The following is a 23,582-nucleotide window of genomic DNA, read 5'->3' on the forward strand; positions in this document are numbered from 1 at the left end:
ATCAGTGGAAAAGTCACTACAAGAAAGTGTTGTATGAAGGTCCTTGGGTCATCTTTCAACATTGTATCCTTTGTACATAAAGTAGAAATCCATTACCAATAAGATCATTTAATTGGCACAGTTCATTAGACATATATAGTTGGATTTCTTGAGCATTCGATATTTAACTATGTGTATGAAAAATACCTTTTCGAGAGAGCAGTCAATGTCCACTTGTTTGATCTTTATGCCCCAAAAGAGACTAGTCTTTGATTGTATATTCTTGATTGGGGGGGGGGGGGAAGGATGATTATATATTGAGCAAATCTTTAGAATCCATGGCGAAGCTAGAAAGGTTTACATCAATCAATATCTTCCAAATATTAAAAAGATCAATGGTGCGCTTGCTGAAATTGGCTCTCCTATATTTCGTTGGAAAATCACATTATTGATGCAATTCCTGATGGGCTTTTCGAGGAACACGACGGATGTATTTTTCAAGTTTTTTTTTTTTTTGGATTTCTCCTCCGGTATCCTAGGGAAATAGGCGTCTTTCAGCTATGACAACGTCCCCAGACTAATCCGGATCGAAGGCTTGCAAGGAACCTTTCGGTCGGCGTCCTCTGGCTCCTCAGGGCTGCATTCCCACAGCTCGAACTCGAGACCTGTGGTTAAACTAGGACAGTCCCAACCAGCTGACCTAACCCCTCGGGGTTGTATTTTTCAAGTTTTAAATGTTCTGGACTAGCCTTTTCATTCAAATTGACCGAATGTGACTGGCTGACGTTTTTATGTAAGCATTTATATAAATTCAAAATAATTAATATAATAAATAATTTAATATTTATATTATTTTTATAAGTTAAACAAATAAAATTTAGTGTTTAGAGCTTTTATGACAATACTTAAAAATGTTAAGAATGTAAAACAATAAAAATGCAACAATAACTAAATTAAAATGTTTGCAGATAAATCCAGTTAAAATAATTACAGCTGAGAAATTCCAATAATTGTAATTAGACTCGACAGTTCAATGAAATGAAATTGAAATTATTGAAACTTATTCTAAATTAGAATATGCGCGCGTGTGTGATAAACCTTTGAAATACTAAGTTCGACTATTTTCCATTTCGCACAATCACCCCCGTCCCCCAGCATCCCCGGAATCCTGATCACTTGCATGATTTAACTCTGTATTGTATATATATTTGGGCAAGCCCGACAAACTTATTTTAATAAAATCCTTTTCTTTTGTCACAAGCATCTGATGTCAAATTTTGTTGACTAATTCATACTTGAGGAATCCCTCAATACGAATTAGTCCATCTATAAACATAAATTTTGTCACGTGCAAGTCTGGCTAAAATGTTTACGCATCAATTTTTGAATAGCTTGGCTTATCTTGCATTAGTAACTCTTCTTTGTAGTACATAATACAAGACGTCACATGGTGTTCTGATCTTCCCAAATTTGACAACTTAATTCAACATTGATAACCTGGTCATGAAGTGTCTCAAGGCAGAAATGATTGAAAGAGGGTTCTCCAGATGGACAGCATGGCCAGTGATGGGAACCTCAACCACTTCATGAATATTGTTGCATTTTTCCTGCCCTGAGCACATTGTGTTGATCATTGCCTCAGTAGTTTTCTTAAATTTAGTATCCTTCTCTCCGTACATGAGCAGAAGAGGCATTCTGCAATTCTTCAAATCTTCCCACAGCGAACTGTCAAGCAGGAAGAGGAGAAAATGTAAGGAAGGGGGGAAAAAGACACTTTTTTGCAAATATGTGTTGACTTTTACTGAACAGAACCTACATAACTAAAATATGCTCATTGGGTTCTCGTAATACACATCTCCATTGCGCCTTTGAAGCATCAAATACAAGATAAATATTGTCATAGGCTCATAGCTAACTAAATTAATAGTCAGCCAAGGATGAATATGCTTACGGTTGCTTCCCTATGCTTAAGCCAGACAGCATCTTTGCAAGACTCTGCACATCGTGTTGCTGTAAGCGGCTTGCAATTATTCGATTGAAATGAGGGTGGCTTCGAAAGCTGTTCAAACAATGTCATTTCAAAATATTGAAGAAAAGGACAGTGATTGCAGTATAATAAGATAAGCAAAATGCCTGAGCATTCCCAATGTTCAAAACAAACAAGTTACCTTCTCCACAGCTCTCCTGCATACCAGGATTCAAGAAAAAGTTGTAGCCCATGTGCAACCATGGAGCATGCTCTGGAAACATCTTTAGCGGCACGAATTTTCCTTGCCAATTTATCATTTAATCCAGGGCTCCCAGATATAAGGACAGCTCCTTTAGCCTTCATAAAAGTTTAAATTATCATCACGCAAACAACTTTTGAAGAAATAAAACACCAGATATAACCCCACACCTTGAAACCAAATTTCAATGCCATGTATAATGCAATCCTTGCTCCCATTGAATACCCAACGAGAGTAACCTTTGCCGGGGTGATATGATCGATTAGATTATGTAATAAACCGGCAACTATCTCCAGAGATAAGCACGGTTCCTGTCCAGGAATTTTTACAGTGTTTATTATTGATTTTCCATGACCAGGAAGATCAACCGAGATGCACCTTGCTGATCCTGATATAGCCTTCATGATAGCAATCCAGTCATCGCCAGTCCCAAGAAAACCGTGAAGAAATACCATAACATTATCCTACATTGCATCAATCCGATTGAATCAGCATCAACATGAGAATCTAAGTTTGCTCTTAGGCAAACTATGTCCCCATTACTAGGTTTTAATTTGTTTCAAGAGAATCGAACAATCATCTCATAAATTACGTTTTAGAAATTGAAAAGATACAATCAGTTAGCAGGAAAAAGACGTACATCATAAAGGGCTGTATTGATCTACAAAGATAGAGCATGTTACCCATATTCAATGAAATTTTAGCATTATTAACTTTTGTATAGGCGCGTGCTTGTACTTGTTCATTTTACTAAAACGGCTTAAGCTATTTGGTTAGGATTACTATAAGCTTGCATACTCTTCATTTTTCTTATTACTTTTAGATGTGGGTTCCATTCTTCGATACTTCCCCCTCAAAAGTAACTGGACTTGATTCACCCTTTCTGAGTTCAGTTATCAATTGAATCCAATTCTATGTGCTTGAACTTGCATTCTCTATGTCTTAGGGGCCTCAAATCCTTCACCTTTTTCCCTTCATTGTACTCTTGAATTTCAGAGGCCTCATATCCGACAATCTTTTATGGCAGTAAAACCTTTTTCTTTCTAGTTCTCTAATAATATCATGTAATTTTTCCAGAAACTCTGTTCAGATATTCAATCATATTGAACAAAATACAAATAAGAATTAGGAGCCACAAAAGCTAACTGATTTGATCAGAAAATCAACGAGAAAAATCTGGAAAACAAATCAGGAAAATCATAACAGGCAAAATCTGAAAATATAACCCCAATGTGATCCTCTTAAGAATGGAAATAAATCCTAGCAACAAACCAACTAGGAAATTGGGCCTATCAGTAGGCCACAGACTCACCAAACAACGTGAAATGTGTATCCCATTCAACCTGTGAGAAAGTAAAGTCGCAAGGCATAGATAAAAAATATACCCATACTACTAGTCCATTCATTCAAGGAACCTAGCATGTTTTATTTAGTACGCATGGTTTGGCTTGCTCCTATGAATTTAAGCTCTTGCAGCACAAGGGAACTTATGAACGTAATAGAAAGTGAAAAAAAGAAATAATACCTATTCATGTGCATTGGCTTGTTCCATTGATTAAAGTTGGAATCTATGCTACAACTTACTTTATGCTCAATATCTCAAGGAAATTGAACCAAAGCTATTAGCAACATGCATGGAAACTGCTATACTTACGTCATTCTTTTGTCCAATCTCTTGAACTCGAAAGAGACAAGAGACATTGTCAAGTTCTACAGTCAGTTGGTACGTATGAACTTGATCCTCCGTTATAACATTATTGATCACATTCTGGTTGACTTGAAAATTCTTTAACAGTTGTCTAGCATCAGCCACTGATGCTTCAATAAACTTACTGTGTGGACTACGGTCTATTAAGACGGGATTAGTTGTTATGTCTTCCTTAAGCCAACGATAGGTTCCCAGACCATGAGCTACAGACGGGACCACCTTATTGTGTGACACTGTGAATCTACTTGCATTTTGCATATCAATATAATAAGAAAACTGCACGTATGCAGACAAACTTAGGCTGCTTTCAAATGCAGCACTGATAACAGCCATCTTTCCCAGCTGCCGAGCCCACTGGGCAATTAATGCTGCATTCTCAAATCCACCAACAATGCTTGGCTTGATAACCTGAAATAATTGCCAATCTAAGATAAACAAGAGAGTAGCCATTTTATATTAATGATATCATCAGTGTATTATTACTAATTGTCTGCGCACTTCTCACCTCATGCCATTTTAGGGGAACTTTTTTAAGGGAGTATTTAAAATTTTGGGAGAACCTTGAATAGAAGGTCTGCTCCCTGTATTTAAACATAGGCAAAAAATGTATCTTTGATCTCTTAACTATGAGGCAAGTTTCACTTTAATACTTTAATTTTATGAAGAATCATGTCAGTATTTTAAGATAAGGCCATAATTTTCCTAATTCTTAACAGCCCTAAATAAGTTGAAGGAAAATGATTATTCACATATTTAAAAGCTATATTATTAGTATTATTATATTCTAACTATTATAAATTAGTATAATAATTACAACTAAAATGCTTTTAAGACATTAAAAATTATAGAATTAAGATAAGTGGTTTTGATTTGAAACATATTTCATAAGACACCCTAAATTACAGCATTGAAATAAATAACTTTCATTTTTTCAAAGCCTTGACATACATAAGTTGTATTTGCGCGTTGTAAATATTTATTTTAAGATGTTAAAAATATTTTAATTGTAATAAAAATTCAATTTCTTTTTGATAAAATAAAAAAATTCAATTTTAATTCTTATACTTTAGGTTTTTAAGTTAAATTTTCCAACATTGCTTAAATAAATAAAACTCATTAATTTTAAAGTTGCAATTCCAAACATTTTATTAAAATGTTTTAAAAATAATTTATTTTATGGTTATTATTTTTATGTCATAAATCAAATTATTTTTATTTTTCAATACTAAAGCATTAATTAATTATGTAAACAACAAGCATATTTAATTATAATAATTAGATTAATTAATGCATAATAATTTTAATGAGATGAACTTTGAGCATGTAAGTTGTCATATTCCGTTAACTTATTTAACTGTGTTAAGTGATACGAAATTTTTGACTGCCCTTTAAAAATTAAAGGACTAAAATGAAACCTGCATCAAAGTTAGAGAACATAGTGCACCCTTAAATATATAATTATCTATGCAGGTTAGATTTCTCAGATATTAAAAAAAAAAAAAATCTAATTAGAGATTTTTATTTTATTATTTTGATTTGATGAGAACTGCAAACTATATAACATGTTGAAGGAAAATGCACATTGACTCACAATAGCCACTATTCTGGGGTGAGAAAACCTCGCTAGCTTTTCCAGATGATTTTCATGAATGTTATCTACTGTTTCATCCAGGGCAACAGGTAAGCCACTTTCTTCGCAGAACTTGAGAATGTCATCTTCATCTTGAACAGGCTCCTGCAAAAGGGATTTAGTCACGAAGAAGAAATCCAGTACCAAACATGCATAGACAAATAATTTAGTGGAAGTTGAGGAACAAAAACAAAAGCTGAATGGTGAATCTTATTTTTTTGTAGTCTACCTCAATATACTGCAGGCCACAATCCTTCACAAAAGAGCTGAATTCCATGGCTTCTTCATAATTCCATCTTCGGTTTGCATCTGCACGGATGTCAATGTGGTAACCAACTTTCTTTCTCACTTCTTGTATAATTAGAGCAGAGTGAATAGGGTCGCCCCATCGAGCCACCTGTAATAGCATTACAACTTACTGGCCTTTCATCTTCTAAATTCTTACCAGCCCATTTAGCATGCAGCAAAGAGCTGCAGCATATTAAACGGACAAGCATTGCAAGACTAACTTACCTTTAGTTTAATTGCTGAGTATCCTTCCTCAACAAGCGCAGCAGCTACACTAGCTACTTCAGCCGGAGATCCATTTGAATCAAGTAGAGCACAAACCTGAACTTTCGTTGAACTTTGATATTTGTCTTTTTCATTCGTCCAGGAATGCAGTATGTCTAATAAACTGGATCCTCTTGCATTAGCTATGGCATTCAATATGGCCATTTCCAAACCACATCTGACACTTGGAAAGATAGAAGAAGGCTGCATCCAAGTACAATGACTTCGTTACATAAAAAACCAACTTAAGCCAGAGATTTTTAAACAACAAAAAAATTGCTACATCCAATAAAAGTAACTTCCTTACGTTGGGAAATGAGTAAGGCTAGACCTTTAAAACTATATAATATAATAGACATTTTTCCTGTTCATGTCACAAATTGATATTGTATTGTCCAGGAACCAGTTCACTAAATGGTTTTACTTGTTAGGTGTAGGTCCAGGAGTGGCTTATAAATCCAACACGCCTTCTCCCACAAACGCCAACAGGACAAGGAGCATGAACTATGGACAAAGTACAGGCACATCAACAGTGTCATTGCTGATATTTAATATTGAAGAGGATTATCATCATGGAAGGGTTTAAATAGTCCAAGAAGCTTCCAGTTAGATTATAGTGGATGCAGGTCAAGTTTGACCTGGCCAATACAATTAGATTCAGAATTTGCCCAGCCCGACCTTTTGCCACCTTTTGTACTATTGCTTAAAGGGTCCTCGAGCATAACTACCCCACTCAGGAACTTCCCCATAGTTCCCTTTGATTTGAGGAGAGAATGGAGGCAGTGAGAAGTTTTATATATTGTCAAGGACCTAGGTCACCTAAAAGTTTAAGCCGTTATGAATTGGTCCAGGAATAGCTTTATACCTTTAATTATATACGCAATACAGATTAGACAACTTACCAAAATACCCAACTCATTCCATATCCAACGCGAAAACGAGCCCTTCAGTAGAGATAAGAAGCAACTAATTTTAACCCCTTTCATGGCATGCATAAGAAACCTAAGTTGATTTTCCGCATCTTCCAGATTTTCCCTGTGGATCTCAAGAGGAGCAATCTACTTGATGCAATGGCACATGAGTAAATTTTTAGATATATTTTAAAAAAAGAAAAGAAAAAGAAGAACATGCATCAAAATCTAGAGACAAAATTATTAAATCAGTAAAAAAAAGGTGCACAAGATGATAAAATGTTACGTAAATACCAACCTCACCAAAACCCACACTTCCATCTTCAAGAAATAGAGATAAGATAAAGCCTCCTCTATAGAAATCTTTCTGATCGTGACCCAGAGATGTTGAAGTTGGAGGAGCACATAGTGCAATTCTGCCACAAATAATTGCGAGCACATCGTGAGAAATATAAAATAATTTAATTGAGAATGTCTAACTCACTGTACAATCAGACAACTAACCTATATTGGGAACACTCTATTTTATGCACCTTGAAGTACAAGAACTCATCTTTTATAGAGCTTTGGCTAAGAGAAGCTGAGAGTAATCTTATTGTGTTCTCTGCTGTCTGGAGGGCAAACTTTCTTAGAATACTGAGTCAGCATGCGAAATACATTAGGCGTAAGGTAAGAATCCAAATAACTCATACCACGTCTGAATTAAGAATTGAAGGACTTAAACCTGTGAAAATTTGCGTTGCCATCAATGGAACTTTCAATTTCAATTAAACAGTCCTTGTCTTCATTTTGTGCTGCAAATAAAGCATCCTCTAGTTCCACCTTTGTCTGGGCATGTAAGTGTTTTATACTGCAATCACATTGATTTTAGTTCAGATGAAGACAGGACAAAAGGTACAAAAACAAAAACATTTATTCCAAGAAATGTTTAGATTCTTACCCATGAGCCAAGCATAACTTTCCAATTGAAATGTTATGAGAGGTGTGAAAATACTGATGCAGTATACTGGGTTCAGTTTTATTTGCCAGAGGAAGAAAACTGAAAATTCCACCTCCATGATTGTTTAACACAAGTATTGTCATCGGTTCCCTTAATTTACTGAACATGGAAACATTGAGAATATCAACACACATACATGTGAAAGGTCATCATAAAATATAGCTTAACAGTAAGTACATCAATAGATTACAGGAAACCTTGTAGTGAAGTAATCAAGCATATACTCCTAAATGACATTTAATACATGATCCATAAACCATTAAGGATCAGACTGCACCTTCGTCAGAATAATAAGAATGCTTTCAGATTTTTATCAACAGTGTTAGGAATGTACATACACTATTAAAAATGAAATTTGTACATGAGCTCATACCTCTGATTCAAAATTGCCAGACTATTTGTGTCGTGGAGAAAAGAAACATCTCCAATCACGCAAAACACCTAACGAAATTATGAATATAGCATAACAATGCAAAGAGAAAGAACTGGTGATTATTGTTTGATGAAAATATTCTTGTGAATGGGGAATGTTACAAATCTTTCCAATATACAAATAGACAGCAGTGAACATTGTAGGAATTAGATCCTTTTGGAGTCATAATGGCGGATATATAACATACACACAAAAACACATGGATTTTCTGAACACTTGGTATACACAAGCCTTGACTGCTAACTGGCATTTTGACTTCAAGGCATTAAGCACAAATCAGACTCAGAATATTTATAAACAAGATAAAACATATTTGTTCAGGTATTCTGAAGAATCTCCCTCCAAGGGGGGAAAACATGACTGGAGTAACATGAGGAAAAATTTGATTAAAATGATGACCGCTCTGCAGGTTTTCAACACAACTAAGAAGCTTTATCAATGGGACAGTTTATAGAATCATGAGGAGGAACCTCAAATCATGAACTGAAATAATATAGGCTAACCATTCAAATGAGTATTTCCACCAATAACAGGTAAGTTTTTTATGATGTCACAATAACACAGGACATGGTATTTGTACAGAGAAGTTACATGTATATTTAAGCTTTAACCATAAATTACATCAATATATATTGTAGATATATCTGGGGAATGAAAAGTTGCAAGCTTAAATTTATCCACCAAACATTTTGCCTTCGACAAACCAAAACAAAAATAGTACAAGGAAGTCTTATTTTGGTCCCTGAGAAATAGGTGGAAACACAATGTGGTCTTCTGGAAATTAATTCTTTCAACTTAGTGATTTAGCCCCTTAATTATTGTGTTGAGCGTGGGCTGCTCAAGTTCACCTATTATAGGAAGAGGCCCAATCTGTGAGTTAGCACAAGCCATATGAGAGGGATATTCTTGGGATTTCCAGGTGGATGGTTAGAAGGAGAGAAAAGCGAGTATATCGTATGAGGAAAGTGTTGAAGGGGGTGTGGAAAATCTGACAGTCAACGAGAAGAGTACTTGTGCCCCTCGAACACGTAGGGCAGTGTGTTTTGCCCCGTTTCCTTAGTGTGTAATTCTCCACTAGACCTACACGCTGTGGAGAAACCACACGCTTCTGCATCTATCAAGTTGGATACATAGCGACCAAAAGCAAATTTTCAAAAGCTCCATTATTGACTTCAATCCAATTAGAAAAGACCCCATCATGGAATGCCACATATGCTTGTTCTGGTATCATATAATGTTGACAAAGTATCGAACGATGTTGTGTGAACTTTACTCCATTGGAAATGTAATTTATGGACCTGTCACCGTTATTCACTCTGTAAGATGTGTTAGAAATTAAATATTGTAGGTAACCTAACTGTTTCTAACTAATCATTTCCCCCTTTTGTAGCTGATATGCAGGAATTTGCTGTGGTGCACTAGGCATTGATTGGTTGTTGCCACTGATAGCAGCACCTTTCTAAGCCAAAAGAGATGCCAGGGATTGGTTGAGAAGGGACTAGAAATAAGGAATCCTATTAAGGTTACTATTTCAAAATCTCATTGCTTTCAGTCCATGATACATATCACCAAAATAAACCATCAAATTGAGAGGCGCTGATTAAGGGAAAAGAAAAATATTTAATATATTTATTATTTATTATTTTTACCAATTATGCATATCCTAGGTTAGTTTTAGATATTATATCTTCTGTTAATGTTATTATATGTTGGAAAATAAATCTAGGATATTAGGAATTAGTAAAAGATTTGATATCTAAGATCCAAGGATAAGGGTTAGGTGACTGTATATTAAGAACTTTTGTACTCCGTTTTTAGCTATCAAATAAAGCTAACAGAGGCGCACTCTGCAAATGACTTTACGATGAAATGAAGCACAGGACAAAAACATCAATCACTATTTTCATAAACATGAGATGTTACGCCCCATGAAAAGACAGAGTTTAAGCGCTGAAAGAACAGTCCTCGAAACAAAGTTAAATATATTTTTGGAGGGAATATACCTTTTTGTTGCATCCTACAGCAAAGCCAATGGCCGTGCTAAGTAGTCCATCAATACCACTAGCCCCTCTATTGCCAGCCACCCTTATCCAGCTAAATGGTATGTCTGAATTTAACATGAGAGACGTAACACTTTCACTGCATATCAACTTACTATGCCCATACATATCTGCATCACGTATTGGCATGCTGTTCCCAAGAAAGAGAGCAGATTCAGAGGAAAGAGCATTGGACATTACATGAGCAACATGAGGTTCTGTCAGCGAACACTCAATACATATTTGAAACTGTATTTCCCATTCAACCTAACAATTAAGAAGTTGTTAGAGAAATCAGAGAGCAGAGACAAAAAACAGGAGACTGAATAATAATTCAGACCAATAGTTAGACTGAAAAGGACGTCAAATTTAAGATTACCAAACAATTAAGTCTAGAATTACTGATTGGAAACTTCAAAAAGGAAACACAGAAATTTTTTAAAGCTTTTCAGCCATTTACGACTCCAACTTGTGTAATCATGAAATTTTAATTTGACAAGCTTAACATGTGATTAAAACTCAATACATGGTCTCTTAACGCCTCTCACTAAATCCAAATTCCAGGGGATTCAAATCACTGTTGACATAATTGAGGACTTAATTGTCACCAATCGCACTATTAATGATGAGATTTAGCTTGGTCACACCCTATAGACATAAGAAGACGGGTGCAACAGTATCTATGATTCTCAACGCAAACGAAGGGAAATTCCACTCTAGTTAACAGTGGGATGTATCAAATCTTGACAAACTATGACAAGCCAAAATAGCACTGGAGCTGAATTTAGATACGTGGACTGTTAAATTTGTGAAGGTAAGGGTATATGGTTAGGGGAACTTAAACTCTGGACTTTAGCATCCATGAAGTTATTATGTGACCATCAAGCACAAATAGAGATTGTAAAGAAGCTGGTCTATCGTGACAAAGCAAAACATCGAAATTGATTGGCATTTTATCAAGAAAAAAATTTTTTTTTTGGGGGGGGTGTTCATTGAAAAGAAGCAATAAAAATGGCATTATATAGAACCCAATCTATAATGACAAACCAAGCATATTGAAATTGATCGATATTTTATCAAGAAAGAAATATGAAATTAAAATCACTGAGCTAATTTACACACCTAGACAATCCCAGAAAATTGATATTTTGACCAATGTCATTCAAACTCCAATTTGATGTTCACTTATCCAAGCTAGAAACATTTGACGTTCACTGCCCAACTTAAGGGGAAGTGTTAAATTCCTAAATTTTCTTTGGGAATTTCAAGGATAATATTTTAAGTAACTTGTACCCAAAAGAGACTATTTCAAATATCCTAAAGCTCTTGCCCTATAAATAAATGTTCTAATTGCTTGTAGATACACACAAAGATACTCATTACATAATAGAATACAATTCTTCACGGTCAAATATAAACTAGACAACATTTTGACTGCTGAAATTCACACCATAATATAATTTGAAACCATATTAAGCTCCTATGGAAAGGCTACTGCCAAAACACATCCATGTGGATTTTTAAAAAATATCATCATCATAACAAAAACTCTAAACCGTCATTTTTGGGAATTAGTACCATCTTACTCAAAACTTGTAAGGAAGTGGCCAACTTGCTCCTTGAATGAGGAACTCTAGCCTTTAGTAAAAAATCCACAAAGCCAACAATGGAACTTTGTACACGATGAGTCACAATATGTGAAGGATCCTGACGGTTTGGGTTCTTGTCAACCATAATGTATGAAAAGGGGACACATTCATCAAGCATCTGACAGATTCGTTTGCTAGTTATTCTACTTCCAATCTGTTTCAAGTACAAAAAAGGAGGGTCATGGAAGACAAGTAGACAAGAATAATCATGAGAACCAATATATATGTGCAGAAAAGCACCCATTGAAAGAATTAAAGAAGATATGTGAATACCTAGAAAGAAAAAGAAAGAACTTCATTAATCCAACGTACCTGAATAACCATATCAATCTCTAACCATTCTCTGACAGACTTGGAGAACAGAGCATGATCAAGATGATCAACAAATATAAAGTTTCCTTCAATATCAGGAAAAGAAGTGAAATGCTTCCTTAACCGCAGTCCAGAAAGGATATCTGTCACAACAGGCCACATGAGGTGTTTAACCAAATGAAGAGCAGCCCATATCTCATCCTCCGTATGGATGGCACCAATGACAAGAAGGCCACTTTTGGCCCTTTGAATCAAATTTAAAATGTCAATCAATTGGCCAGTTGCATTATTAAATCTACAAGACTGCTGCATATGAATGTACTTTGTATATGGTTCACCATTAGTGATCCAAAAGTCTAGGCCTTTCAAACAGCTTGATTTCCATTCGCTGGGACTGTTTTCCAATGGTTCTCTGAAAGGGCAGTTAATATGGACTGGACCACGTGGTGTAGAAGTAGCCCAGTGAACAGCAGAATCCACTGTAGTAAGTACCATCTTTGCTGGAATCTGATCCGTGGGAGTAGGAAGATTGAAGAAATACCTCACAAAAGAACCAAAATGGTTAACCTGCAAAGAAATTTAAGAATGTGTACCTTCAGTAACCAACACAAACATGAATATTGATATTCCCTCGTTCAGAGCAACTAATCTATGTGTCAGTGCAACTAAAAATAAATAAATAAATAAAAAGACCTTAAATGTCAAACCTACACGTTCTGTTAGGCTGTTAGCAAATCAACAATAGTAAAATATGTTTGGAAACAAGAATTTCGACTGCAGAAACAAGCTTCAATTTTAAAATGACAAAATATAGCAAGAAATTAAAATGGAATGAAGTAAAAGTCAAAAGGGTATGTCATTCAATATTATATTACAGTAAATAAACTAAATGCAGTCTTTTCTTTTTAGGCGAACAAATATATAAAATGCTGATGACATAAACCATACCATTTTCAACATCAAACCGCAATCAAGGTCTTGTTTGACAATAATATATAGTAGGACTTATAAATATCAGCATTTCTTAAAGGCCCCACGTTCAGGTCCAATAGAGAGTTCATGAGGCAGATTTATTGAAGGCGGATATGCTATCCTCATCATGTAGCATCCAGCAAACCAGGAAAAAAATCAATAAATGCCACACTAAAATAAGAATATCCATAGCTTTTACCTGATAAATTGCTTGATTTGCTCCACATTCCTGCAGCTCTGGAGGTCGATCAGCTGTAAGTAAAATAAGTGGTACAAAATCTTGACTAGCCTCCACAACCTGCAAGTCATTAGTAGTCTGATATTATTCTGAGTAATCAAAATTCAAAGGCAATATTCGCATCTGAATCTATTTTTGTTTTGGCCAGAATTTGCATATAAATCTCAACAAACATGGATAGCATATTCCTCAAGAATTTTTTTTTTTTTTAAAGGATCATGGATGGAATCAAAGGTACAAATAAATTCTGAGTCATTACAATAATTACGACATCTAGCATAAATCAACATCACTAAAAAGTTGATTAAACTCACAGCAGGAAGAAGATTTGAAACTGCAGTCCCTGATGATGTTATGACTACTGCTGGAATGTGAGATCCTCTTCCATATCCAACAGCGTGAAATGCGAGAGAGCGTTCATCAAAACATGAAATACATGTGATTAATGCATGACTAGATGCAGCAACAGCAAGAGGGGAAGACCTTGATCCAGGTGCTATACAAAAATACTAGAACAAAAAGCAAGTCAGAATGTTGCACCATAATGGTTATAACTGAATCATAGTTATTAATCACATCACTTACTCTCAAACCAAGTCGGGAGCATTCTTCAATAATTAGTGATGCCCAAACAGCATTGATATTGGCACTTTCTTCCGGTGAGTAAAACAATTTATTTGCTTGATCTAGCTGATAGTAGAAAGAGACACAACCTGAACAATCTTTAGCCAAGTTTGATCCTTGAAGCATTCTTAAACTAAATCACCTATGCATTTTGTAATAAGATAACCTATAAACTTTAAAGTTGATATGTTATCATTAGCCCACCAACAATATGAAGAGTCAAACTATTTGCACTAGTGCAGTACAGCAAATTGCCAAATTTTAGTAAGTACAGCTGTACAGACACAGATAAATCAAAACATACCACGCTGCACATGTCTAAATAGATTCAAAATCGTGAACAGCTATCATTACTGAATCACATATGATATATGTGATACGTATCCCAGTAAGATGCAGCGACAATCTGGCTATGAGGTTAGGCAAAGTTGGGAGCTCAACAAATTGTTAACAGTTTACTATTGCAGCTAAAGATTGCAAACATCGTATTGGCCTATTAGGTTTGACTATGGCATGTCGTTTAGTTCTTTTCAAACTATAAAATGGCAATGTGTTGGGCACCCAAATGTAATTGGACCTTTCCAAAAGGCCAGTCATTGAGGTGGGGAAACCGAAAACCAACCCACTTAAGTTACCTTTACTCAATCTATGCTTTTTTATGAGTAAGCCAACACAAGAATACATAATTACATACCATGTTAGTGGCAAAAGCAACAATTGGTGAGAGCCTGAAACAGAATTGGGTTGAAGATGGAGACTCTTTCTGAAAAGAGAAAAAGAACAGTTCAACTATGAAGAGAACTACAGAATGTAAGTAAACCAGAATCAGTGAAAAAATAGAAGACAAAAAATTTACCAGGAAAAAGGGCATACCAGTTCCATGATGTCAGCCATGCTTCCCCTTCCTCCCGGTGCAATAGAGTTCAAGTATACCTAGCAAATAATGTCAACCAGAAAAAGAGCAACAAACAATCAATAGATATAGGCACTCGGATAAAATAACTTTCGCAGAAGAAATTTTACAAGTAAAAAAAAAATAGATATCAGATAAAATGCTCATCAAAACATTACAGGTAAAAGAAGATAGAAAATTGGATCCAAATATTGCCCAAGATCAACCCAAGTTAGCTGAAGGAAGTGATACCATGTACTCTAACATGGCTGCAGTTCATTAATATTAATCCTATATATGCACCACTGACCACCCAATTGCCAGTCTTGACCTTTCAGGACCCTTAATATCCCTAACACAATTAGCAATAGGGAAAAAATCGGATCCTAAAATTTGAAATAATGAAGAAACAGGTGTCTTAAAAGCAAAGAACCCGTCTAAATCATGCCCAGATTCAATGATCAAGGAGAAAAAGGCGAAACATCCACCCATTTGGGTGAGTTCTGATGTCTTTCCTTTACGTATTTGGAAACCAACTAGCTTGAAACAGCTCTGATTGAGCATAAAACAGACGTTTAAAGGACCAACAGAAGTTTATCACTGTCATTGTTATTCTAAGAAAGAGTCTCAGAAAAAATTAGAACTATCCAATATACAAATGCTAGAAACAGGAGCATTATGCAGAGAAAACAACCAAAATGACATGGCAAAACCATGGATGAAGGAAGATTAACACCCAAGTAAACTTCAAAAATAAGAGAATGCACATGCCCCAAGTAAAAGAAAGAAATTGGGGGGGGGGGGGGGACAGATTAATCCAACTGCATTCCATCATCATGTTATACACATCACTGCCATGCAGCCGCCACACCTCATACTAAGCAAGATTCAGACACAAGGGAAAGTACAACTATTTTCTGGAAAAAGAAACGATGTGCTGTGCATTAGCAAGGCCACGGAATAAGCAATGCAAAAGAAAAGCAAGAATAAATTATAAGCATAACTGCCAAACATTGCACTTCAAATAATAAGAGTTCATTCTTTCAGGAAAGAAAGAAACAATACCCTCGGAATAGATCTGTTTTCCACCAAACTGAATTTTCTAAGTGCAGATGTTGTACAGTCGGACTGCCATGTGTCAGTAGTGGGACAGATATGACGAGATAACTTCACAAAAAAAGATATATCACCAATGAGAGTTGAGACATAAAAATGAAGAAAAATTAAAGGCACTGAAAGATAAACCCAAATTGTAGTTTAAAACTTCATATTGATAGCAACATGGTCTAGACTAGAGTCTTGACATTCTTTAAAACATAACTAAAACAAAAACCTGCAAAGATATGACAAAGGCAAGCTAAATACCTGGTTAAGGGAAATTTCAAGGTAGTGAAGGGCTTCTTTGAATGTGGAGAGGGAAGAGTCATCCCATGCAAGTGTTGATGTCAAAACGGAAGCCACATCCTGCTCATCCAACTCAATCTGTAATAACAGCAGTTACTGTTTAATAGCTAGTGAATATAGGAATGTTAAGAATGCAATCAGGACAAATAATTAATAACATATAATTTCAACTGATGCCTATTTCACTGACAATAAATTCACCTGGGGGACAAAGAAGAAAAAAGAACCATCTTCATGATTCACGGAATCTGAATCTTGATTGAAATTAATATCCATAAAGCCATAAGCCACTATCAGGGTTGAATCACTGGAAATATATCTACAGGTAATTGAGTACATTATTCAGTCACTTCATAAGAAGTCAAAACCCAGTTTAACAGGAAATCGTCCCTATTATTTGCATGTAAATGAAGTTCCTTCACAAATGAATGCTGAAAAAAGAAAACGGAAAGACGGTAGCCTCTTCACATAGAGATTTTCAAACTAAGTTAAAAGCCAGGTAGAACAAAACCTGTACTTGTCATCTATACTCAAGCTTATATGCAAAGAAATTAACCGCCAACAAGTTGGGATTTTCTGTGCGATTCTTTTAAACTTATAAAAACATTCCGTATATCCCCACCCTTCTTGAAGCCACAGGCTTGCTGATCAGATCAATGTCTTCATATTCCAAACATACATGCTCAAAGTGCTCCCATGATTCATTGAAAAATAGAATCTACAACCAAAAGAAGAGAAGAGTTTGGATTTCTTTAACCTTTTGAACAAGCTTTGCGTTCCCGTGTTGAGAGAAGAATAACCAGTAAAAGCAGCGGCAGCACCAATTCCAAAAACTCCACGGCGACCATTCACATGCAGCGACTTACACGTTGGATTGTCTGAGTTCTTGGAAAGATATATTTGAGGAAAAACTCCAGATGACTCTGGCTGACAACAAAACCAACTTAAAGCCTTAGGACCTGGAGGCACGGCCACCTGAAAATTCACATCCATATAGCGTGATTTAAAACGTTGCGTCACTGCAACTAAACAGCCACCATTGGAAAACAGAATCTAAAGACACAGAGGAACTAGTTAACCATACCTGAAACCTAAGGAATCCACTAGAGCAACAAGGAGGATCCAACCTTAACGTTTGCACAGCCTCCTTAATTCTTTCAAGTCCCTCCTCCAATGTCAATGCCGGAGACAATGTTCGCGTAATGCAATTCTCAAAAACCAAATCAATATCCCCATTGTTTACAATGTCATCCATACAGATCATCGGGCCGTCGAACTTCACCCCTTCCACAAACTACACATACAGAAAACTCGGCAATAAAAAGAGAAGCCAAAAAGACTGCAAGTACACATGAACAGAGAGAAGAATAAATATCAATAGCACCTCATAAGTTCGTTTTCGGCAAAGAAGCTTGAAAGAGCTAGAATTTCTCCTCAGAAATACTATAGCCGTTGTCGAAGAACTTGAATCCGCAAATGAGATTCTGGTGCGCTTCGAGAACGTAGTTACTGATGAGAAACCATTACCAAATGACAATGCGCGATACCTCATCTCGATAAGATGAGAACAAGGAAAAGAAGGAATGTGCAATAAGGAACGCTGCTATCTGAATGTACAGAGCGTGGGAGTTCGGTAAGACGACACGACGAGTGAGCCATGGATAAGGTCAGCGCAGACAGAGTGACCCGCGAACTTGATGCTATTTATATTCAAGAATTGCATGGGGCAATAAGTTTGGCTCACCTATGACCTATCCCACGCTCATGGAGTCAGTTTAGATCCAAAATTACATTGCCTTGGGTGAAAATGGCTTAAAAATTGGGGGGAAAATTAGCTTCTTCTTGTTTTAATTTGAACTTTCTAATATAAAATTTTCATATATTATCCAAACAAGTTTTAAATTGAATTTTTTTACAAAAGTTTAATTTACTTAAATATAAATCATATTACATTATTTGACTTTTATTCTATCTTCAATTTACAAAAAAATTAATTAAGATAAAAGTCGTCATTGTGAAAATCGTACATGTGAAATTATCAAAAGTTTCGGTATTCCAAAATCACCAAATTTCAAGCTCTAAAAAGACATACAATCATTGAACTACTAAAGCTTGTGGATAAAATAGGGCAAAATAAATAATACTACCTTCGATTCTTAATATAAGATTTTGTTTGACTTTTATTTTGGTCCAATTATAAAACCACAATTCACTTTGTCTCTCATATTTATGTATTTTTTTTCTCAAGGTGGTCTTTCTAATAATAATAGTTCTAGCCAATCAACTTAGTAAGTAAGGATATTTTAAGAAACACGGTATATATTTATTACAAATAATCAACTTAACTTATTTTCTTAATCTCCTCAAATTAGTCAACTAGTTCTTATAGTTAGGACATGAGGGAGTATATATTTATATATAAAAGATAACTATCCAACTTTGAGATGTATGAAACAATAAGACAACTATAATAGCAACAATTAACTAGAGAAGAATCATACCAGGACAAGCTTAATCATAAATAACTATAATAGCATAGCAAGTAACAACAGTTAACTAATAAATGACCACATCTTCTAAGCCAATGATCACTTTTTTCCCAAACATAAATTTTATCGTGAATGATTATAACAGCGTAACAAATAACAACGATTGAATAATGAATAACCACATCATTTGAGTAAGTGACCACAATTTTCACAAAATACAAGTTTCACAATAAATAATTATAATAACATACCAAATAATAACAACTGGCTGGCAAATGAACATTTACTAGGCCAATATGCCATTTGCTTACTCCATCCCAACCAGGCTCTCATGTGCACTTTGATTCCATCATATCTTTGAAGAAATAAAAGTTCGTTTAATTAGTAAGGAATTGGTTTATAACCTACCAGTTCACAAATTTGAATCCCGTTATCCATGTGAAAATTTTATTGATAATTAATTTATAAGTATTTCTGTAAATGCTATTCAGCCTAGAGGCAAGTCCTATCCTAGTGAGTCCCTATAACTGAGCTCACCTAAATTTTTTTATTAAAAAAAGGGAAATGGGCATTGCACTTTACTTGATCTAGTTAATTGTTGTGATTAAATGCACAGTAGAATCCAACCGCCTTTGGAATTGCTCTAGGAATTGGGCGATCAAATTTGTATAGTGAAACCATCCCAACTTCTGATTGTGGAAGGCATTATAAATGATGTATCTACAAGGCTTCCGAATTATCTGGCCCTGACTTCATGGGGCCTGAGCTCCACCAAAACGTGAAGCGAGGCGAGGCTCTGGGGGAAGGGCAATAAGGCCACTTTCTAGAGCGCATAAGTGATACCCAAAATATTACCACTCACCACTAGTTTCCTAAGCATACCAATAAAAATTGGGTCTAATAAAAATGATTAGTCCTTTATAATGCGATGAATCAAAATTTGTCAAATATTATTGCCACATAAGAAATACATTTGTGATATAAAAAAAGATTATACAAAAATGTTTGGTGAATTTCAATTAAGAGGGAAAAAAAATAAACATTACATGTTCAAATTACGTAATGATATAATGCAATTATTCAAATATAGTGAAATAACAGATTGATATATTTACAAGAGAGAAAAAATTAGATAAATTTCCTTATATCCATTATGTTAAGCTGTTTGTTCAGTCACATGGTTATGTTTTTTTTTTTTTTCATTTGGATATGTAATTAAATGCTACTACCTCTATTTTTTTATTATAAGTGCTTGTTTGACTTTCAATTTTGTCCTAAATATAAGGTCATAATCCACCTTATCTTTTATATTTATTCATTTTTCCAAAATAATCCTTGTAGTAGTTGCACATATTAAATGTTTTATCAAATGGTAATTCTAGTTAAGATACATGATTAGTAAGGTATTCTAGGAAAGACAACACCTATTAATAACAAATAACTAATTTAACTGACTTCTTTAATCTTTTCAAATTAGTCAACTAGTTCTTATGTTAGAGACTGAATGTAGTATTAAATACTACTCCTCTGGTTCTTAATATAAGACCTATTTAACTAATTTGATTAGGTTAAGGAAGTTAGGTAAGTTAGTTAATTATAAGAAACATGACATGTTTTTTCTAAAACAAAATAACCATCTTTCTTAATATCGTTCCTCCTTCACTTATTTGATTATAGTTGAGAGAGTATCTATAGGGGTAATTTGAGAAAAATTGATAGATGTGAGAAATAGGTCATATATATAAGACCAAAATTAACCTAACAATTAGGCCCTGTATTAAAGACTGGAAGAATAATATTTTAAAAACTGGATACATGATCATATGTGATAGACAAACTTAACACAATAAATATAATAAACTTGATGTAAGTTTCGAAGTAAAAATTTAAAATCTAAGATGAGTCATGCAGAATATTATTTAATTAATTAAATGCTGTATAAATAAAATACGTTGGAATAAAATGCCACATCAACAAACTCTTAGCCAATTAGACGAGTGTAAAACTTATGCCATGGCAAGAAATCAAAGTCAAAGGTTATGTAAAGCACAACTTACACACGCCAAGCGCAAGCTTTCTTCCATCAGGCCCTAATTCCAAAACTACCTCTAAATCACACAAAAATTACCACATTACCACGTTTTGAAACCCAATTACCTCAAGGGTAAAATAGGAATATAGGAATTTTTCAAATTTTCTTCGTCTTCAAAGATTCGGAGATGGTGGTGACTGGTAATACCAGATTTGCTATAAAATCCCATAACTGAATTGCCGTCACGCAATAGGAAAAAAGAAAAACTAACAGAGAAAGTTATTATGGCTTCACAGTTATTACTCACCATCGTCTTCTTCCTTGTTCTCTTCTCCACAGTGTCGTCGAGTGTTGCTACGTGCGAGTCGAAATATGAAGGAACATGCCATGACAAAAAGCAAGCGTTGAAGTTCAAGCTTATAGCGATATGTTCCATATTGATCGCTAGCATGATTGGCGTGTGTCTCCCAATTTTCTCACGTTTCGTCCCGGCGCTCAAGCCCGACCGGAATTTGTTTCTTCTGGTGAAGGCTTTTGCTTCCGGCGTTATTCTGGCGACTGGTTACATGCATGTTTTGCCGGACTCGTTTGATGATTTGAGATCTGAGTGTTTGCCGGAAAACCCTTGGCATAAGTTCCCGTTCACTACATTTGTGGCAATGCTGGCCGCGATTTTCACTCTCATGGTGGATTCATTCTCGATCGGCTACTTCAAGAAGAAGATGTCTAATGAAAGCTGGTGAATCAGAAATGTCGGGGGAAATAAAGCCAATGAATCAGAAGAATTTGACATTGGTCACGGACAATGCGGAAAAGAAACTTTAAAGATCATTGAGGGGCAAGAACAGTTATTGAAGTACCGTGTTGTAGCTCAGGTGAGTTACATGAATCTATTGCTGTATGTTGATAAATTATTTAAGCCTCTGGGCTTTCCATAGACGGAAATTCCAGTTCCCGCTTCTGGGTTTGTTCATCTTGATTGAATTTCATCTGCCGTTTAATTCCCAAAACACCAAATTAATAAACTATATTGAATGTAATGATAAATGTAGGTGTTGGAACTAGGAATTGTGGTGCACTCAGTGGTGATTGGATTATCAATGGGAGCTTCAGAAAACCCATGCACAATCAGGCCTCTCATTGCTGCACTCTGCTTCCACCAACTGTTTGAGGGAATGGGCTTGGGTGGCTGCATACTGCAGGTGATCTATCCGGTTCATATATTCCCTAACAATTCAACACACATGAGCCAGTGGCATGTTAGAGACGCGAGCAGAAATTCAACTCAAAAGACTTCATTAATAGCAACATTTTTATCCAATGATCAACTCATTAAATGGCCATTCAGCAGGGAGGAATTTTGATTTTTGTCACTGCAAGTATATTAACTGTTTACTTCTGAATGGGAGAATTTGAGTGGGGGAAAATCACCAGCTCTTTGAGCTATAACACTTGCTATTTAACATTATAGAAGATATGCAAAGGATGATTATGTGCAGTTTGGCAAATTAAATATGAACTTAGTTGTAGAAATCATCACTTCCTCGAACTGGCTTGCTCACTCAACAGCACATGATATTGACGTGGAATTTGTTACCCTGACAAAACCTCCACCATCCAGTAGAAAACTTTAAGGACTGTAATTTTCAATTTGGGCATAATGTCCTCAGATGCCCCTTAAGATTCTTTATTGGCTGTTGCCGCTTCCCTTGTATTTCACAAAATAAAAAACAGAGCATCTCTGATCTAGTTCTAGTTACTGGGATTAACAGTGTATTATATTCTGTGTTGTTACAGGCTGAATATGGATACAAGATAAAGGGCATATTGGTTTTCTTCTTTTCTGTGACAACCCCATTTGGGATTGCTTTGGGAATTGGGCTATCAAGTGTGTACAGTGATACCAGCCCAACTTCCCTGATAGTGGAGGGCATTCTAAATGCTATATCTGCGGGGCTTCTGAATTATATGGCACTTGTGGAACTATTGGCGTCTGACTTTATGGGGCCTAAGCTTCAACAGAACATGAAGCTCCAGATTTGTTCGTATGTTGCCGTTTTGTTAGGTGCCGGAGGAATGTCATTGATGGCAAAATGGGCTTAGGGCGTGGCCAGTGTTCCCCTCCCCCCCCCCCCAAAATGGCCACATTCTTTTTGCTATCCAAAAGAAATATGGCACATTGTGGAAAAAAGCCCCATGTGAGGCCAGCTTTGGGAAAGAAAAAAGATCAACGGCCATATTTTTAGAGACTTTACTTTTGGTTCTCTCCATGCACATAATATTTTGAAAGAAAAAATGGCATACTTATAAAATAGAAATTATTTGTCTTAAGTTATTATAACACGTATGCTAACTGAAAGAAGTGGCTTTGTATTAAAGATAAGATAGAGTACAAAATAACAAAGCCCATACAAGATTTCATTTGGATAACCTATTTCCCCACCTATTAAATTGCCTTGGAACGCAAGTAAATTCAAATCCAACTTCAAA

General features: G+C 35.5%; 2 protein-coding genes, 1 long non-coding RNA gene and 1 pseudogene across 5 annotated transcripts; 2 read left to right on the plus strand and 2 right to left on the minus strand.

Annotated features, from left to right (window-relative positions):
* Positions 1-622: 622 nt before the first annotated feature.
* LOC114750256 (uncharacterized) lies at positions 623-7,192 on the plus strand. Its single transcript, XR_003740637.1, has 4 exons — positions 623-695; positions 3,558-3,560; positions 6,529-6,534; positions 7,180-7,192. It is a non-coding gene; the product is annotated as an uncharacterized LOC114750256 (long non-coding RNA).
* LOC114750249 (protein PHYLLO, chloroplastic) lies at positions 1,366-15,209 on the minus strand. Of its 3 annotated transcripts, none has more exons than XM_028938822.1 (22): positions 15,132-15,209; positions 14,970-15,038; positions 14,237-14,341; positions 13,966-14,160; positions 13,613-13,711; positions 12,442-13,008; positions 12,059-12,283; positions 10,445-10,747; positions 8,382-8,449; positions 7,949-8,107; positions 7,733-7,858; positions 7,513-7,644; positions 7,307-7,424; positions 7,000-7,155; positions 6,059-6,301; positions 5,775-5,942; positions 5,507-5,650; positions 3,862-4,323; positions 2,378-2,671; positions 2,148-2,305; positions 1,931-2,038; positions 1,366-1,704 (listed from the first exon to the last, which is right to left on the minus strand). In XM_028938822.1, the coding sequence occupies exons 1-22, from the start codon at positions 15,144-15,146 to the stop codon at positions 1,458-1,460; spliced, it is 4,161 nt and encodes a 1,386-aa protein (XP_028794655.1). In that variant the 5' UTR covers positions 15,147-15,209; the 3' UTR covers positions 1,366-1,457. The 3 variants fall into 3 exon arrangements, with proteins under 3 accessions (XP_028794655.1, XP_028794656.1, XP_028794657.1); XM_028938823.1 differs by having other exon boundaries at positions 2,172-2,305; positions 15,149-15,187; XM_028938824.1 differs by lacking the exon at positions 14,237-14,341 and having other exon boundaries at positions 15,149-15,187.
* Positions 15,210-15,458: 249 nt separating this feature from the next.
* Positions 15,459-18,169, minus strand: LOC114750248 (protein PHYLLO, chloroplastic-like). Its single transcript, XM_028938821.1, has 7 exons — positions 17,956-18,169; positions 17,656-17,865; positions 17,329-17,546; positions 16,773-16,890; positions 16,533-16,649; positions 16,233-16,334; positions 15,459-15,719 (listed from the first exon to the last, which is right to left on the minus strand). The coding sequence occupies exons 1-7, from the start codon at positions 18,121-18,123 to the stop codon at positions 15,459-15,461; spliced, it is 1,194 nt and encodes a 397-aa protein (XP_028794654.1). The 5' UTR covers positions 18,124-18,169.
* A 3,195-nt stretch (positions 18,170-21,364) lies between these two features.
* On the plus strand, positions 21,365-23,195 carry LOC114750250 (fe(2+) transport protein 1-like; annotated as a pseudogene).
* Positions 23,196-23,582: the final 387 nt, after the last annotated feature.

This window comes from Neltuma alba, unplaced genomic scaffold (genome assembly GCF_004799145.2).
Source record: "Neltuma alba isolate B1F8T4 unplaced genomic scaffold, ASM479914v2 tig00006398_pilon, whole genome shotgun sequence".
NCBI classification, from domain to species: Eukaryota; Viridiplantae; Streptophyta; class Magnoliopsida; order Fabales; family Fabaceae; genus Neltuma; species Neltuma alba.

What these genes read in the sequence shown, in the direction of transcription:
- LOC114750249 (XM_028938822.1), bottom strand. An exon ending in CAAATCAAGCAATTTATCAG is followed by an intron (nt 13,009 to 13,612) that starts GTAAAAGCTATG and finishes ATTTCTTTGCAG; the next exon opens with GTTAACCATTTTGGTTCTTT. An exon ending in GTGGCCTGCAGTATATTGAG is followed by an intron (nt 5,651 to 5,774) that starts GTAGACTACAAA and finishes TCCCTTTTGCAG; the next exon opens with GAGCCTGTTCAAGATGAAGA.
- LOC114750248 (XM_028938821.1), bottom strand. Translation starts at nt 18,123, where the DNA reads ATGAGGTATCGCGCATTGTCATTTGGTAATGGTTTCTCATCAGTAACT. An exon ending in TTGAAATTTCCCTTAACCAG is followed by an intron (nt 16,335 to 16,532) that starts GTATTTAGCTTG and finishes TTTTTTGTGAAG; the next exon opens with TTATCTCGTCATATCTGTCC. An exon ending in AAAACAGATCTATTCCGAGG is followed by an intron (nt 15,720 to 16,232) that starts GTATTGTTTCTT and finishes ATGCTCAATCAG; the next exon opens with AGCTGTTTCAAGCTAGTTGG.